The sequence below is a fragment of the Acomys minous genome (assembly GCF_964271855.1).
Source record: "Acomys minous genome assembly, chromosome: 3".
NCBI classification, from domain to species: Eukaryota; Metazoa; Chordata; class Mammalia; order Rodentia; family Muridae; genus Acomys; species Acomys minous.
Window position 1 is genome coordinate 41891681 of NC_140485.1, and position 14608 is coordinate 41906288.

At 41.1% G+C, this 14608-nt stretch overlaps 1 protein-coding gene and 1 long non-coding RNA gene across 5 annotated transcripts in view; one reads left to right on the forward strand and one right to left on the reverse strand.

Annotated features, from left to right (window-relative positions):
- ELP4 (elongator acetyltransferase complex subunit 4) overlaps nt 1-14608 on the forward strand; it is a 214318-nt gene that overhangs the window by 151156 nt on the left and 48554 nt on the right. Inside the window, exon 10 of one of the 3 annotated variants that reach the window (XM_084774342.1) lies at nt 12912-12993. The exons of the other annotated variants lie outside the window; for them this stretch is intronic. Within the exon in view, the coding sequence (XP_084630468.1) occupies nt 12912-12962 (51 nt within the window). The 3' untranslated portion in view covers nt 12963-12993. The remainder of the gene's footprint in view (nt 1-12911; nt 12994-14608) is intronic. 3 annotated transcript variants of the gene reach the window in all.
- Nucleotides 461-14608, reverse strand: part of LOC311593193 — a 41249-nt gene continuing 27101 nt past the window's right edge. The window contains exons 3-6 of one of the 2 annotated variants that reach the window (XR_014777608.1): nt 9538-9613; nt 3234-3287; nt 1861-2172; nt 461-931 (exon numbers count right to left, since the gene is read on the reverse strand). This is a non-coding gene — a long non-coding RNA (uncharacterized lncRNA). Of the gene's footprint in view, nt 2173-3233; nt 3288-9537; nt 9614-14608 lie in introns of both variants that reach the window. The other variant, XR_014777609.1, reaches the window with a different exon arrangement.

A 14608-nucleotide genomic window follows, 5' to 3' on the forward strand; every position in this document is an offset into this window, starting at 1 on the left:
CTAGGAGCCTACAAGTAGAACATTATGATAGGCAGATTTGGGCACAGGGGTCCCACTCAAACTAGGCACCAGACAAGGACAATACAGGCGGTAAACCTTAAACCCCTACCCAGATCTAGACAATGGACAGAACACTCTCCACAGTAGAGTGGAGAGTGGGATATTACGTTCTCACACACTCTGGTGCCTCACCTCTGACCATGTCCCCTGGACGGGGAGACCTGATGGCACTCAGAGGAAGGACAGCAGGTTACCAAGAAGAGACTTGATACCCTATGAACATATACAGGGGGAGGTAATCCCCCTCAGGAACAGTCATAGGGGAGGGGAATAAGGGGAAAATGGGAGGGAGGGAAGAATGGGAGGATTCAAGGGATGGGATAACCATTGAGATGTAACAAGAATAAATTAATAAAAAAAAAAAACATCTATCTAGGCCTAAAAACATCTTAACACCCCCCCCAAAGGACTAGGCTTAATTGTAAAACTAAATTATCTGTCTTCAACCCCATCAGAGACTTGAGTAGGAATAAAACTAATTACCTAAGTAAACAGAAAGTGGAGGTTAGCAGCTTCCATAGTGGGGGAAAAAAATGACAGAGACAGTTTGCTGCCTGAATAGTCAGCCAATATGCTCTATAACATTGGAGCATCATCTTCAGCCTTCTGGCCCTATATATCTGACAGACATATTTGTGAGGCAGGAACTATCAAGGACTTGCTTACCCTGTCATGGCAGAGTTTGGCAGTCAACTCTGCCTGCATCCAAGCTTGCCTATTTTAGGCAGAATTCTGTCTATGGTAGAAATGAGGACATTTTGCCCAGTTGTTTGTTTGCCATCTCCAATAAGGAAGTTATTTGATGTTCATCATCTTTTTTGAGGTAGGCTGGGTGTCATCAGGAGTTAACCTGTCTTATTGTCAAAGAATCCTTAAAACAATAAAAACAGCTTTAAATGCCATATTCTGTAAGGTGTCTGAGGCTTTTGAAGACCTTATCTAACTATTTTACATTATCTATGTATAGAATCATATCGATGTATATACCTAGGATGTATATTCTTGTGATAAAAATAGACCACTAATTGACATGACCATGATATAATCGGCTAACAATTAACTTGTATAATTTACTATCCTAAGTAGCCTATAATAGCACTTTCAAAGTATTGGAGGTAAACCTTGTGTTCTACTTGAGTTGTATTGGTACAATACTTCATATTAGAATAGAGATATATATAATGGAGCTGGAGAGATGGCTCAACGGTTAAGAGCCCTGGCTGTTCTTCTGCAGAGGACCTGGGTTCAATTCCCAGCACCCACATAGCAGCTCATAACTGTCTGTAACTCTAGGTCCAATGGCTCTGACACCGTCATGCCAATGCACATAAAATAAAATGAAATAAAAAATTAAAAAATATATATATATAATATGTTTGAAGAATAGTCTTAAATTTGAATTCTATACCAATGTATCAAAATTAAACTTATTTTGCATCAATATACAAAATTCTATACCAATGAATTAAAAATAACCTTGTGAGCAACAAGTAAGGCATTAAGTTGAGGAGTAGACTCAATAATCTACTTTTGTCCTAATATCCCTATATATTTCTATATTCCCCTTCTTTCTTTTCGACCCCTATCTCCAAACCTAAGAAAGAAAGATAAAGGAAAAGAGAGACACCCCTGAAGCCAACCTTGTTTTCTCTCTGAATAAGACCAATGTATTACTAACTCCCAATGAAAATAAACATCTGTAGTCCAAGAAAACAACCAAAAACCTAACCAACCCCCCTTAAAGGAAATGGGGCATTGTACTTTTAAGATTTCTTCCTACTGATTTGAGACTAGTAATACCTTTGCAGAGGCCCAAATAAAGTTGGGGGCAATGGTCAAACAAGCTAGGAATAGCATTTGTGGTCCAGTTTCTAAGTGTTGAGAAATTCCAGGCTTAATAGATGTCCTGTGTGTGACAGTCTGAAATGCTGGACCCATTGGGATCAGAAGCTTTCTTCAAAGCTGTCTCATGAGCTGTCCTGTTCTGATGAGGAACAGCAACTAAAGCCCTTGGTGCTGGAAGATGAAGGAAGAAGGATGTCAGTGTGCGGCATGCTGAGAGGAATGAATCCTGTCAAGTCTGATCCAGCTTCAATGTCCGGTTCTTTTGTTCTGAAAACATATAATTATACAGTTCTAAAATTATAAACATATGAGGTGTGCAGGGTGCACAGAACAATTAAGGCTAGGTTGCTGCTCTTTGTATGAACAGATGAAAAACATCTGTAAATCCTCACTCATGCCATACAAAGAATGGCATCTAATCCTAAATCACAGGGATTCTGTAGCCAACAAGAAGCCTTGGCTATGCATAGGCATTCATGTCTCAGCCAGTCTCAGAGCTATTCCCATGTAGTGGGATTAGCAATATAAGTTACCTGCTTGTTCTACAGTTTAAATTCTTTGCATCCCAATGATAGCCCCCTCCCTCATCACCTCCCAATCCGACCCTCCTTCCTTCATCTCCTCTCCCTCCCTCCCCTAGTCCTCAGAAAGGGGAACCCTCCTCCCCTAACATCTGACCTCAGCCTATCAAGTCTCATCTGTACTGTCTGTAACCTCTTCCTCTGTAAGTTGGCAAGGCCTCCCTGCCAGAGGGAAGTGGTCAAAGTTAGGTGGCCAGAGTACATGTCCAAAGTAGTCCCTACTGTCCATATTGTGGGACGCACAAGGAGACTGTGCTACTATATCTGAGCAGAGGGTCTAAGTCCACATCATACATGGTCCTTGCTTTATGTTTCAGCCTCTGTATTGTAGTGTAGTTATCCTCTATTATGTGGCTAATATCTGCTTATGAGTGAGTATATACCATGCGTGTCTTTCTGGATCTGGGTTACCTCACTCAGGATGATCTTTTCTGGTTCCATCCATTTCCCTGCAAATTTCAAGATTTCCTTGTTTTTAATAGCTGAATAGTATTCCATTGTGTAAATATGCCACAGTTTCTTTATCCATTCTTCTGGTTAGGGACATCTAGGTTGTTTCTAGATTGTGGCTATTACAAAACAGCTGCTAGGAACATAGCTGAGAAAATGTCCTTGTTGTATGATATAGCATCTTTCAGGTATATGCCCAGGAGTGGTATGGCTGGGCCTTGAGTTAGAACTATTCCAAATATTCTGAGAAAGCACCAGATAGATTTCCAAAGTGGTTGTACAAGTTTGTACTCTTACCAGCAATAGGAGAGTGTTCTTCTTTCTCCACATCCTCACCAGCATGTGCTGTCACTTGAGTTTTTAAAATATATTTTATTAATTTATTCATATTACATCTCAATTATTATCCCATCTCTTGCATCCTCCCATTCCTCCCTCCCTCCCATTTTCCCCTTACTCCCCTCCCCTATGACTGTGACTGAGGGGAACCTCCTCCCCCTGTGTATGCTCATAGGGTATCAGGTCTCTTCTTGGTAACCTGCTATCCTTCCTCTAAGTGCCACCAGGCCTCCCCATCCAGGGGACGTGGTCAAATATGGGGCATCAGAGTTCGTGTGAAAGTCGATCCCCACTCTTCACTCAACTGTGGAAAATGTCCTGTCCATTGGCTAGATCTGGGTAGGGGTTGGAAGTTTATTGCACATACTGTCCTTGGCTGGTGCCATAGTTTGAGCAGGATCCCTGGGCCCAGATCTGCCCATCATAATGTTCTACTTGTAGGTTTCTAGTACTCTCTGGGTCCTTCTGTTTCCCCATTCTCCCTTGCTTCTCTCACCTAGAGTCCCAATAGGAAGTCTTCCCCTCTGTCCCACTTTCCTGGTAAGCAAAGACTTTCATGGGACATACCCCTTGGGCTAGTGTCACTTGAGTTTTTGATCTTAGCCATTTGGATAGGTATAAGATGAAATCTAAGAGTCATTTTAATTTGCATTTCCCTGATGACTAGAGACATTGAGCATTTCTTTAAGTGTTTCTCAGCCATTCAATATTCCTAGGTTGGGAATCTCTGTTTAGTTCTGTACCCCGGTTTTTAATTGGATTATTTGATTTGGTGGTATTTAATTTCTTGAGTTCTATATATATTTTAGATATTAGCCCTTTGTTGGATGTAGAGTTGGTAACGATCTTTTCCCAATCTGTCACTTTGTTCTATTGACGGTATTCTCTGCCTTACAGAAGCTTTTCAGTTTCATGACATCCCATTTATTAATTGTTGATCTTAGAGCCTGAGCTATTGGTGTTCTGTTCAGGAAGTTGTCTCCTGTATCAATGAGTTCTAAGCTCTTTTCCACTTTTTTCTTTTAACAGATTTAATGTGTCTGGTTTTACATTAAAGTCTTTAATCCACTTGGACTTGAGTTTTGTGTAGGGTGATAAATATGGATCTATTTGCATTTTTTTACAAGTAGACATCCAATTGGACCAGCACCACTTGTTGAAGATGCTTTTTTCTATTGTATGGTTTTGGTTTCTTTGTCAAAAAACAATGACTATGGGTGTATGGATTTATTTCTGGGCTTTCAATTCAGTTCCATTGATCAGCTGGCCTATTTCTATGCAAGTACCATGCCATTTTTATTACTGTTGCTCTATGGTACAACTTGAGATCAGAGATGCAGATTCCTCCGAATATCTTTTATTGTACACTATTGTTTTAGCTTTTTGGGTTTTTTAGTTTTCCATATAAAGTCCAGAATTGATCTTTCAAGGTCTATAAAAAAAATTGTGTAGTTATTTTGATAAGGATTGCATTTAGTCTGTAGATTGCTTTTGGTAAGATGGTCATTTTTACTATGTTGATTCTCCCAATCCATGAGCATGGGAGGTCTTTCCATTTTCTGTTATCTTCTTCAATTCCTTCTTCAGAGACTTGAAGTTTGTTTGTTTTGTTTTGTTTTGTTTTTTAATATGTCTTTCACTTGCTTGGTTAGAGTTACACCAAGATACTTTATTTGTGGCTATTGTAAAGGGTGTGGTTTCCCTAATTTCTTTCTCAGCCTGTTTGTCATTAGTCTACAGGAGGCCTACTGACTTTTTTGAGTTGATTTTGTATCTAGTCACTTTGCTGATAGTGTTCATCAGCTGTAGGAATTCTTGGTAGAATTTTTGGGCTCACTGATGTTTACTATCATATCATCCGTGAATATGAAACTAAGTTCTTCCTTTCCTATTTGTATCCCCTTGGTCTCCTTTAGTTGTCTTATTGCTCTAGCTAGGACTTCAAGTATTATACTGAAGAGAAATGGAGAGAGTGAACAGCCTTGTGTTGTCCCTGATTTCAGTGGAATTGATTTAAGTTTCGCTCCATTTAGTTTGATGTTGGCTATAGGCTTGCTGTATATTTTTACTATGTTTAGGTATGTGCCTTGTATCCCCGATCTCTATAAGACGTTTAACATGAAAGGGTGTTAGATTTTGTCAAATGCTTTTTCAGCATCTTAATGAGATGATCATGTGGGTTTTTTTTTCCTTCAGTTTATATGATTGATTGCATTGATGGATTTCCATATGTTGAACCACCCCTACATGCTTGGCATGAAGCCTACTTGGTCACTTCTTAAACCCATACATTCTTTCATATGTAGAGCGTGAAGGACCAAAATTAATGTATGGGCTTAAAATCAGAAAGTTAACAAGTCCATGTACCTTCTGGAGTCTATAGGGAAAGATCTATTGCTGTGCTCTTCTAGATTCTAGAGGCTGCCTATATTTCTTAGCTTGTACCCTCTTCCTACTTTGCCAAAGCCAGTAGTGTTGGACTGAGTTGTCCTCATGCTGTCCTCTACCTGGTTCTCTTGTCCGCTACTCTATTACTTTCAGGACCTTTGTGACCACAGTGGACCTACCGAGATAAACCAGAGTCATCCTCCCAACTCAGGGCCAACTGGTTAGTAACTGAATTCCATCTGTAACCTTGGTTACCCTGTATTGTGTTACGTTCTGTATTACAGGTTTCTGGTTCAGATGGGAATTCTGTCGTTTAAAATCTAATATTTCTCACTAAGTCTGAGAAGAAAAAAATTAGATTAAATATAGACCATGAAAACAATCACACAAACACATGTAAAGTTTTTTCTAAAATATAAGCTAAAATTCGTTGTTGTGACCCAGACACTTGAGACGCTAAAACAGGAAGATGCTGTGTTTGAGGCCACTGTGGCCTATATAATAGGTTCACGGGCCTAAGCCACTTAGCAAGATACTGTCTCAGGGAGGGGAAAAAAAAAAAAAAAGACCAGGTATGGCATTTGCCTGTAATCCCCGCACTTAGGAGGTAATGGCAGGAAAATCCAGAATAATGTTACTAAATGAAATAAAAAATAAAATTAGTGTTCAAAAATATTGTTAGACCAGCATCCCTGGAGGTTGGCTTCTCTCTCTTAGAATTGGCTGACTTCAGCATAAGGCCTAGAACAGGCAATGAAAAGAAATGACAGGGACAGAAATGCTGGGACAGAAAGACAGGAAAAGTTAAGGGACATGGAAAAGGAAAGGAGCCCTCTAGGAGGTAAGTCTCTCACCAGCTGAGAATCAACTGCAAAACTGGCTGTGAAGACTGCCTACATACAGACAGTATTTCTGTTACATAAAGATATTTCAAGAAAGAATGCTAAAATAGCAATCAAATGAAAGCTTCAGACGCAAGAGTGTAATATGTCTGTGTTATGGCCCAGCTATAAAATCTGCAATTTTCTGTCAATCTCTCATCAGACTATAAACTTGTTTACAATAAAGTATGCCTCAACCCCCAGGTGACTTCCTGTAGTAAGCATTCTTTCACCCATTCTTGGCCATGGGAGCCACCCTATTGTCTCATTACTGGAAAGGAAAACAAATCCTTAGAAGCTCTTGAGGATGTAACCTCAATGTCCACCAAAAAAATGTATGTATAGCAATTATTAAGACTTGCCCTCTGAGGGGGCTGGAAAGATGATTCAGTGGTTAAGAACACTGGTTGCTCTTCCAGAGGACCAGGGTTCAATTTCCAGCACTCACAGGGCAGCGCACAACTGTCTGTAACTCCAGTTCCAGGGTCTCTGACACCTTCACATAGACACACATGCACGCAAAACACCAATATACATAGGAAGGGAGGAAGGAAGGAAGGGAGGAAGGAAGGAAGGAAGGAAGGAGGGAAGGAAGGAAAGAAGGAAAGAAGGAAAAGAAAATTGTTTTATTTTGTTTTTTTAAAAAGACATGTACTCTGTCTTGGGGAAACTGCATCTACACTTGGGTGTGCATTATGCTTCCCCTAAGCACCTCCTTTTGTATTAAAGCCTATGTTTTAAAAAATCTTTGTCTAATAAACTCCATCTCTGCTATATTGATGGATGGATGGATAGATAGACAGACAGACAGATAATGTTGTTTCAGAAGAGGGGCTAGGAAACTATCATTTATTGATGATTGTGTAGCACAAGCAATCATAAATATTTTCTAGATAATATTACTTTTTCATCTGTAACTGTCCCTGTATCTGCTATATTTCTCTTTTAAATAGAGGATCACTGGAAACCATAGGTACATTTCCTAAAGATAAAGGAACAAGAGCTCCCTGGTGTGTTCACACTGCACTGGGCTGAGTTCTGTGAAATGTTATTTATATTCATCAAAATAAGCACTTCTCCCAGTCCATTAGAATGAACACATCTAAGATATAATAAACTAAACAAATATAAGACATGGTCCCTGCTTTTAAGGGAGCTATAGTTTGGTCTAAGCCTGACGCTAAAAACATGCAGGATAGTCATCTAGCAGAACTAGACAACCTTTAGTTAGGATCTGTTCTTTTAATGCTTAATCTCTTACTGTTTACATGTAAGCCTAGGTTTCCTTCACTACCTCAGAGGGTTGTTAGAGAGATTAAGTATACATTAAATACTTAGACGGGGATCTGGCACATGGCAGGCTCTCAGTAAACGGTGGCTGCTACGATCGTAATAAGTTCATGCAGCCCAAGGGCTGAGTTAATGATTACCCCTTGCAGGAAGGTCAGCAGAAGACCAGTGTCAAGCTGGTGCCTGTAACAAGTTACAGGTATCTGTGGACACCATGAGCAGCCTGTCAGTGCACTCACTAAGTACACTGCTCTGGGAAAGAATGCTTCCTCTAGATCATTCATCTGGGCCTCGAGGCTTCTTAACTTACAAAATGGGATAAACACACCTGTAGTGTAGAACTGATCAAGGAGATTAAATGAATATGCAAAATGTCTGTAAGTGTGCCTAACATAGTAAATGCCACGTAAGTGCCCTGAATATCAAGGATGCATCTGTGGAGCCCACATTCAGTGACACCTTGCAGTTGTCAGAGCTTGTAAAGAACACAGGTGATCTCAGTTTCCCACAGCAGTGCAGGTGGCCTGCACAGCTAAGCACTCCAATTGTATGGCCATTATACTGTCAGATACCAAGTGCCTGCAGTGCACCTATCTTTGGGTCATGTGAACTAGCCAATGCTCTCCCATCCTGTAAGCCACCCTGTCTAGTTGAGGAGACTAAGATAAGGGCAGATGGAAAAAAGGGGGGGGGAGGATCCTAAAAGAAGGGCCAGAAAATGATGCAGGTGTTTCCCTCATTCCTCAGTCCCTCTCCCCCTCATTTTTTTGAGACAGGGGCTGTCACTGAATGTGGAGATTGACAGTTCATCCAACAAGCACCGGAGATCTGCCTGACTCTACCTCTCCAGTGCCGTAATTATACGCACAGTTTATTTTTTTATGTGGACACTGGGGACCACAAAGCAGGCTCACATGTTGGTACAGCAAGCACTTTATCAGCTGAGCCATTGGCCCAGCCCCCTTTTCATTGATAATCCTGGTATAGAAAATAACCGTAAGGATGAGTTGTATGGTGTGTGAGTTATGTATCTCTATTACTTTCATTTTCTAAAATATAAACAAACATTCTAACTAATGATATATAAGCTAAGAGGTTAGACATAAAACATACTGATGTCTGAGACAGATTTACCAATAAGTTGACAGACTGGTGGGTGTACAAAAATATTTAGATATTTAAAGAAACAAATATAGAAAAAGGTCAGTTATTCAGTCTCTGGTGAGTTCTCTCTAAAAGGTCAATTTTTTATAGTTACAAATTTTTTATAATAAAATACCGCTTGAGAAAAATTATAAGGAGACCCCACATACAGTACAAAATCAGTAGAATGGGTTTGTTTGTTTTTTTTTTTTTTTTCATTTAAAGGGGAGGATAGTTTAGGCTCAGATGTCACTGTGCACACCTATAACACCACTCAAAAGGCAGAGACAGGAGAATCCCAAGTTTAAGCCTAACCTACACATACAGTGAGACTGGAAGGGAGGGAGGGACGGAGGGAAGGAGGGAGGGAGGAAGGGAGGGAGGGAGGGAGGGAGGGAGGGAGAGAATGGGGGAAAGGGAAAGAGAGAGAAAAGGAAACCTAAATAATGAATTGATTTTTTTCCAAGTTTGCTTGTTTAATGTTCTGGTGTAGTTCTGATGAAGTGAAGTTATACTGACAAGTTCTTCACCCATTTTTGTTCAAGTAATTGGATAATTACCTGGTAGTAGAAGGAGGCTAAAGGGAAGAGCGAGGCACAGAGCTGCACCACGGTTCCTGTGACTGTCGAGTCAAACCTGTGAGACAAATCATTGTAATTAGCACAGTCTTGCTGCTGGAAGATCTGCAGCTCTAAGTTAACATGTAAACAGCCCCTTCTCCATCTCAAGTACCATGCAGCTGTTGAAATCATAGTGATGGCTTTTGATTTTTTTTTTCTCCTTCTCTTTGACCATGTCAGTGTGCCCCTTGCTTACTTCACCTCTAGAATCATGAACAATCACTATTACCTGCCCAATCTCAAGGCATTTGGCAATTCTTTATGCTTTGTTCTTTGAATTGTGCTGAAGCGGCTCAGCCACACACCCTAACACCCCTGAACCGCAGTCAGTCCATAAACACTAAAAGGTTAAAGGGACAGTTGGTGAGAAGTAGGGAAATTTTAGAGATTTGTAAGTTCTCTTAAGTAAAACTGAGCTCACTGAAAATTTTCTATAAGTGACAGGAGACTAGCCAACCAAATGAGGTTGTTCCACAGAGGAAATGAACACTAAAATGGCTTCCGAGCATCCACCAATGGCTGTCACTGCCACAGCAAAATCTGTACTGGTTTAAAAAAAAAAAAATCAAGCAGCAGAGCTGGGAAGAAAAGTTAGAGAGAATGCCAGGGCCTGAGCAGCTTCGCACTGCAAGATAAGGCGAAGAGCGCTAAGTGCCAAGTAGCAGATGGGATGAAGTCATGTCCTCCTTGCTCTCCTGCCCAGCATCAGAAGCCACGTCCAGGGAGTTTATGGTGGTGGGGCAGGGGAGGGCTGCTGTTCTTTGCCCACAAGGCCCCATCAGTCAGATGGCTCCTAGGGGCTTCTTGCTCCCCGCTTTGTGTCACATGTTTGGTTCTTATCTGTGACAGCTTTGGAAACCGACTCACACTTCGGTTAAGACTTTCTCTTCCAAGTACATCCCCAGGCTTTGTGAGTGTCATCGTTTGTGTGGCTGAATGCTATTGTGTGGAAAGCTATACTCTGGGCCTCCCCTCAGCAATTGAAAGTGGGTCCTCACCTTCCTGTTTCAGGGATTTGATATCTAACTGGGTGTAAATCTAGTCTGATGCCAGAGTGTCTTATGCCAGTAGGTTCTTCAGTATCTTGATGTGGCTCTTAACCTGTTGCCATGAACAGAAACATCAGATCATGGTCTATAACAGGGTGTGGCCACATTCATCATTTGTGTTGTACCACAACATCCCTTCTGGTTTGCTAGGTTTTGTAAACTACTTGGCATCCCCTCGCCCTACCCAAAAAAAAAAAAAAAAAAAACTATTTTCTAAAGCTGCATCTGCCCCCTGCTTTTTTCCTTCAGCCCATGATGATGCCTCACAGTTCCCCAGCTGGAATCTGGACTCATTTCCCTTCATTCAACACACTGTTGAACAAGTAGCAAGTCTTGGGGGGAATACTGTGGATAGCATATTCAAAGTTGGCAGACCCTAGGGACAATCAATCAAAAAATATGAGGGAACAAATAATAAAATGGCTCAACTCAGAATTCTGTTGAAAAATATTATATGATGACAAAACTAAAATTATGTATCTAATTCATAGGTTCAGGATACTACAAATTTTTTTGTTTTTATGTTGTTTTTATCAAGCTTGATCTGTCTATATAGTTTAAATAATTGGCAATAGCATAGCAGCTCCTCTAAAGTTAATCTTTACTGCTCACTCTCTAATACCATAGCCCTCCCCATGAACCCAGTGTAGCCTGGGACATAGTCCACTGCAAACAACTTCAACAACCTTTATCATGGAAAATATTGATGATTTAAGTTTTGGCTGGAAATTTATTTTTAATTTATATTGGTACTGTTTTACAAATACATGTAGTTTTAAAATATCTAAATAATTAAATCGTGCCTTAAATTTAAAAAATTAAGATATTGCTTTTGCTTTCATTTGTTTTGTATGTTTATTCATTTACCCAAAGGACTAATGATTAAGAATTCAAGGAGGTGGCGGTCCATTTTCTCAGTATAGATAGAAGAGAATGGTGATCTCAGAAATACTGAGCTCATATGAGTATTTTTAAATAGACAAAAGAAGTGCTTGTTACCTAAGCATGAAGGCATGAGTTCGGATCACCAGACTCATGTAAAATTCCGACACAGCCTATGTCTATAACCCGACCCTAGGAGAGCAGAAACAGGTGAAAACTTGTAGCTTTCTGACCAGTCAGGAGAGCCTAATCAGTAAGCTTCAAGATCAGGGAGAAACCATGTCTCAGAAAATATGGTGTAGAACAATAGAGGAAGACCTCTGAAAGGAATGTCAGTTCTGTTCTTGGTGTGTGCTTATACACTTCCTTGATGATGCTTATACACTTCCTTGATGCTTACACACTTCCTTGAGAAGACTGGACCAGAACATAGCATGGGAAGAATGGGGACTACTGTCCTACTGTTTATTTTCTTTTTGCCCCTATCCTTATTAAAAATGAGGTCATATTTCTTTATATAAATGCTAATGTTGACTATAACCATTTCATTTTAATAATAATTGCTATTTTAAAATATTGCTTTAATTGAACTTCTAAAATCTTAACTAACTGTAATGGAGGGATTGCTGTGTCAGCTTGTCTAACTCATCTCTTCACAATATAATTCAAAAGTCCCATGCCTGTATTCTAGTGACCAACAGGATGGATCCTAATAAGTCTTACTACCTTTATCTGTGAATTGTGTAAGTTCCAGGGCCAGGCACCATGACTTACTCCTTCCACTGATTTTCTTCTTTTATTATTATTGTACTTATTTGTGTGTGTGAGTGTGTGGATGCCCACACATTGTGGAAGTCAGAGAACTGGCAGGAGTCATTTCTCTCCATTCACCATGTGAGTCTCAGGCATCAAACTCAGATCACCAGGTGTGGCAAATAGCTTTACAGACTGGACCATCTCACCCACCCCTTCACTGATTTTCTTTGACTCCACAAAATAGATGCTGCCCTACAAAAGCAGAAATAAAAAACCCAAAGCAGCATTTTTAACCAGTTGGCTGAGAAAGTCAACTCATGGTGACTTCTCCACTCGGCTCTGTCAAATATTTTCCTGATCTAGAAATACATGTTTACCACATTGCACAGCTTTATGGTCAGTTGTTTATCAATATTCAGTATTGTTTAAAACTGGAACCCAGAATACATGCTAAAAGCTCACCTGCTATTTACCAAATACAGGACCCTCACTATTAGAGATGGTAAAGAGGTTGAAGAATAGAGTCTGGTTATGAAGTTTCTGGTTGTCACTCTGTATATAACTTCATTACCCCAGTTTGCAGCACTAGAACAAAGCAGCAGAAACACTGTGTGTGTTTCTTTACAGGCCTCTCTTCAAAGTTGTCTTGATCATGGCTACTTTTCTGGCTACCTCTGAGATTGATTTTCAGAGGGCCCCGTCCACAGAGGTATGCTCGCCTGCTGATGGGTTTTCCTTACCAAAAGAGTTGCCATCTTGGGTAGAACACTAGCAAGCTAAGTAAAGCAGTTCCTTCAGTGTCCTGCAGGAATTCCCAACACAGGAATATCCAGGTGAAATTGGATATTCAGCCTCTTGCCACAACCCTTTCTCTCAGTCTTGACTTACTCTGAAGGTCTATCTTGCTTCATGGACACAGAGACAGACCAGAACATTCTCTGCCTATACTGATGCTGAACAGAAACAGGATGTGGTCTTGAGTCCTGCAGGCATAGCCTGTGAGTTAGTCTCTTGGATCAGTTCCTACCAGCACCTTTGAAACTGGCTTCAAGAGCACAAGCTCCTGTGCCAAAATCACTGTACTTCTTAGCAGTGGTCCTCCTTGACCCCCTTCCTCACACTCCTCTTGTGGAGGTGGGGGTGATGGCTATGGTAAAAGCTACATCCCTTGCACACTCGGTGAGAATCTGATCCGAGTTGCCAGAGCCTCTCTTTGGGTCTCATTTAGTTTTCATGATATCAGGGATCACTCGTCATGTCAAGAAGATCAATCTACCACTCCGTGCTGTTGTAGTTGTATGATGACAGAAGGCATAGTTAGACACAGAGCAAAATCCTACAGTAAAGAGTAACTGTTAAAGGCCGCCTCACCTTCACTGTGCTGGTGGGCAGTGGACACCTACAGTGATGGAGAGACAGGAAGAGAAAAGTGGCATGGTGTGTGTACTGTGGAGAGAGGCGGTTCTGGAGATAGGACAGGACACACAACAGTGAGGTCCAAGCTAATGTGCCTAGTCTGCACTGCCACCTAAGGCCATGGTGATGGCTGCTGCCAAGGGCCAGGTCGAGGCCTGAGGTCCAGTTGCAGCTGGAGTCTGTGTTGATGTCCATGACCCATGTTGCCACCCAAGGCCATGAAGATGTTTGTGGTCTGTGCTGACCCCTGAAGCCATGTTGATCTCCATGGGCCATGCTGCCACTAGTAGCCATGTTGATATGAGTGACCTGCTACCATGTGGGGCCGTGGTCATGTCTGAGGTCTAGGCTGCCTTGGAGGGCCTTGTCTGTGTTCCTATTCCTACTGTAGCCAGGAGCCATGTTCATGGTCTGTGCTGTCACAAGAAACCAAGTAGAAGCCATGATCCATGTTCCTGCTGACTGTAAAGAGCAAGGAAGCTACTTTTGCAGTGATACTGGTGATTACAGAAGAATAGTTGAGAAGGAGGGACATGGAAGGCTTCTGTGACAACTTCTGTCCTCCAACCCCCAAAAAAGTAGTAGCCTAAACAAGAAGCCATTGAAGAGAACTCTTTACAAGTGCAATAGATATGTAGACGTTAACCCTCCGCAATGGAAGGCTTCTATGACAACTCCTATCTCTCTCTCTCTCTCTCTTTCTCTCTTTCTCTCTCTCTCTCTCTCTCTCTCTCTCTCTCTCTCTCTCTCTCTCTCTCTCTCTCACACACACACACACACACACACACACACACACACACACACACACACACACACGTAGCAGCCTAAATGAGAAGCCATTGAGGAGAACTTTTTCAAAGTATAAGTATGTAGAAGTTAACTCTCCACAATTGATGGCTTCTGGCCAG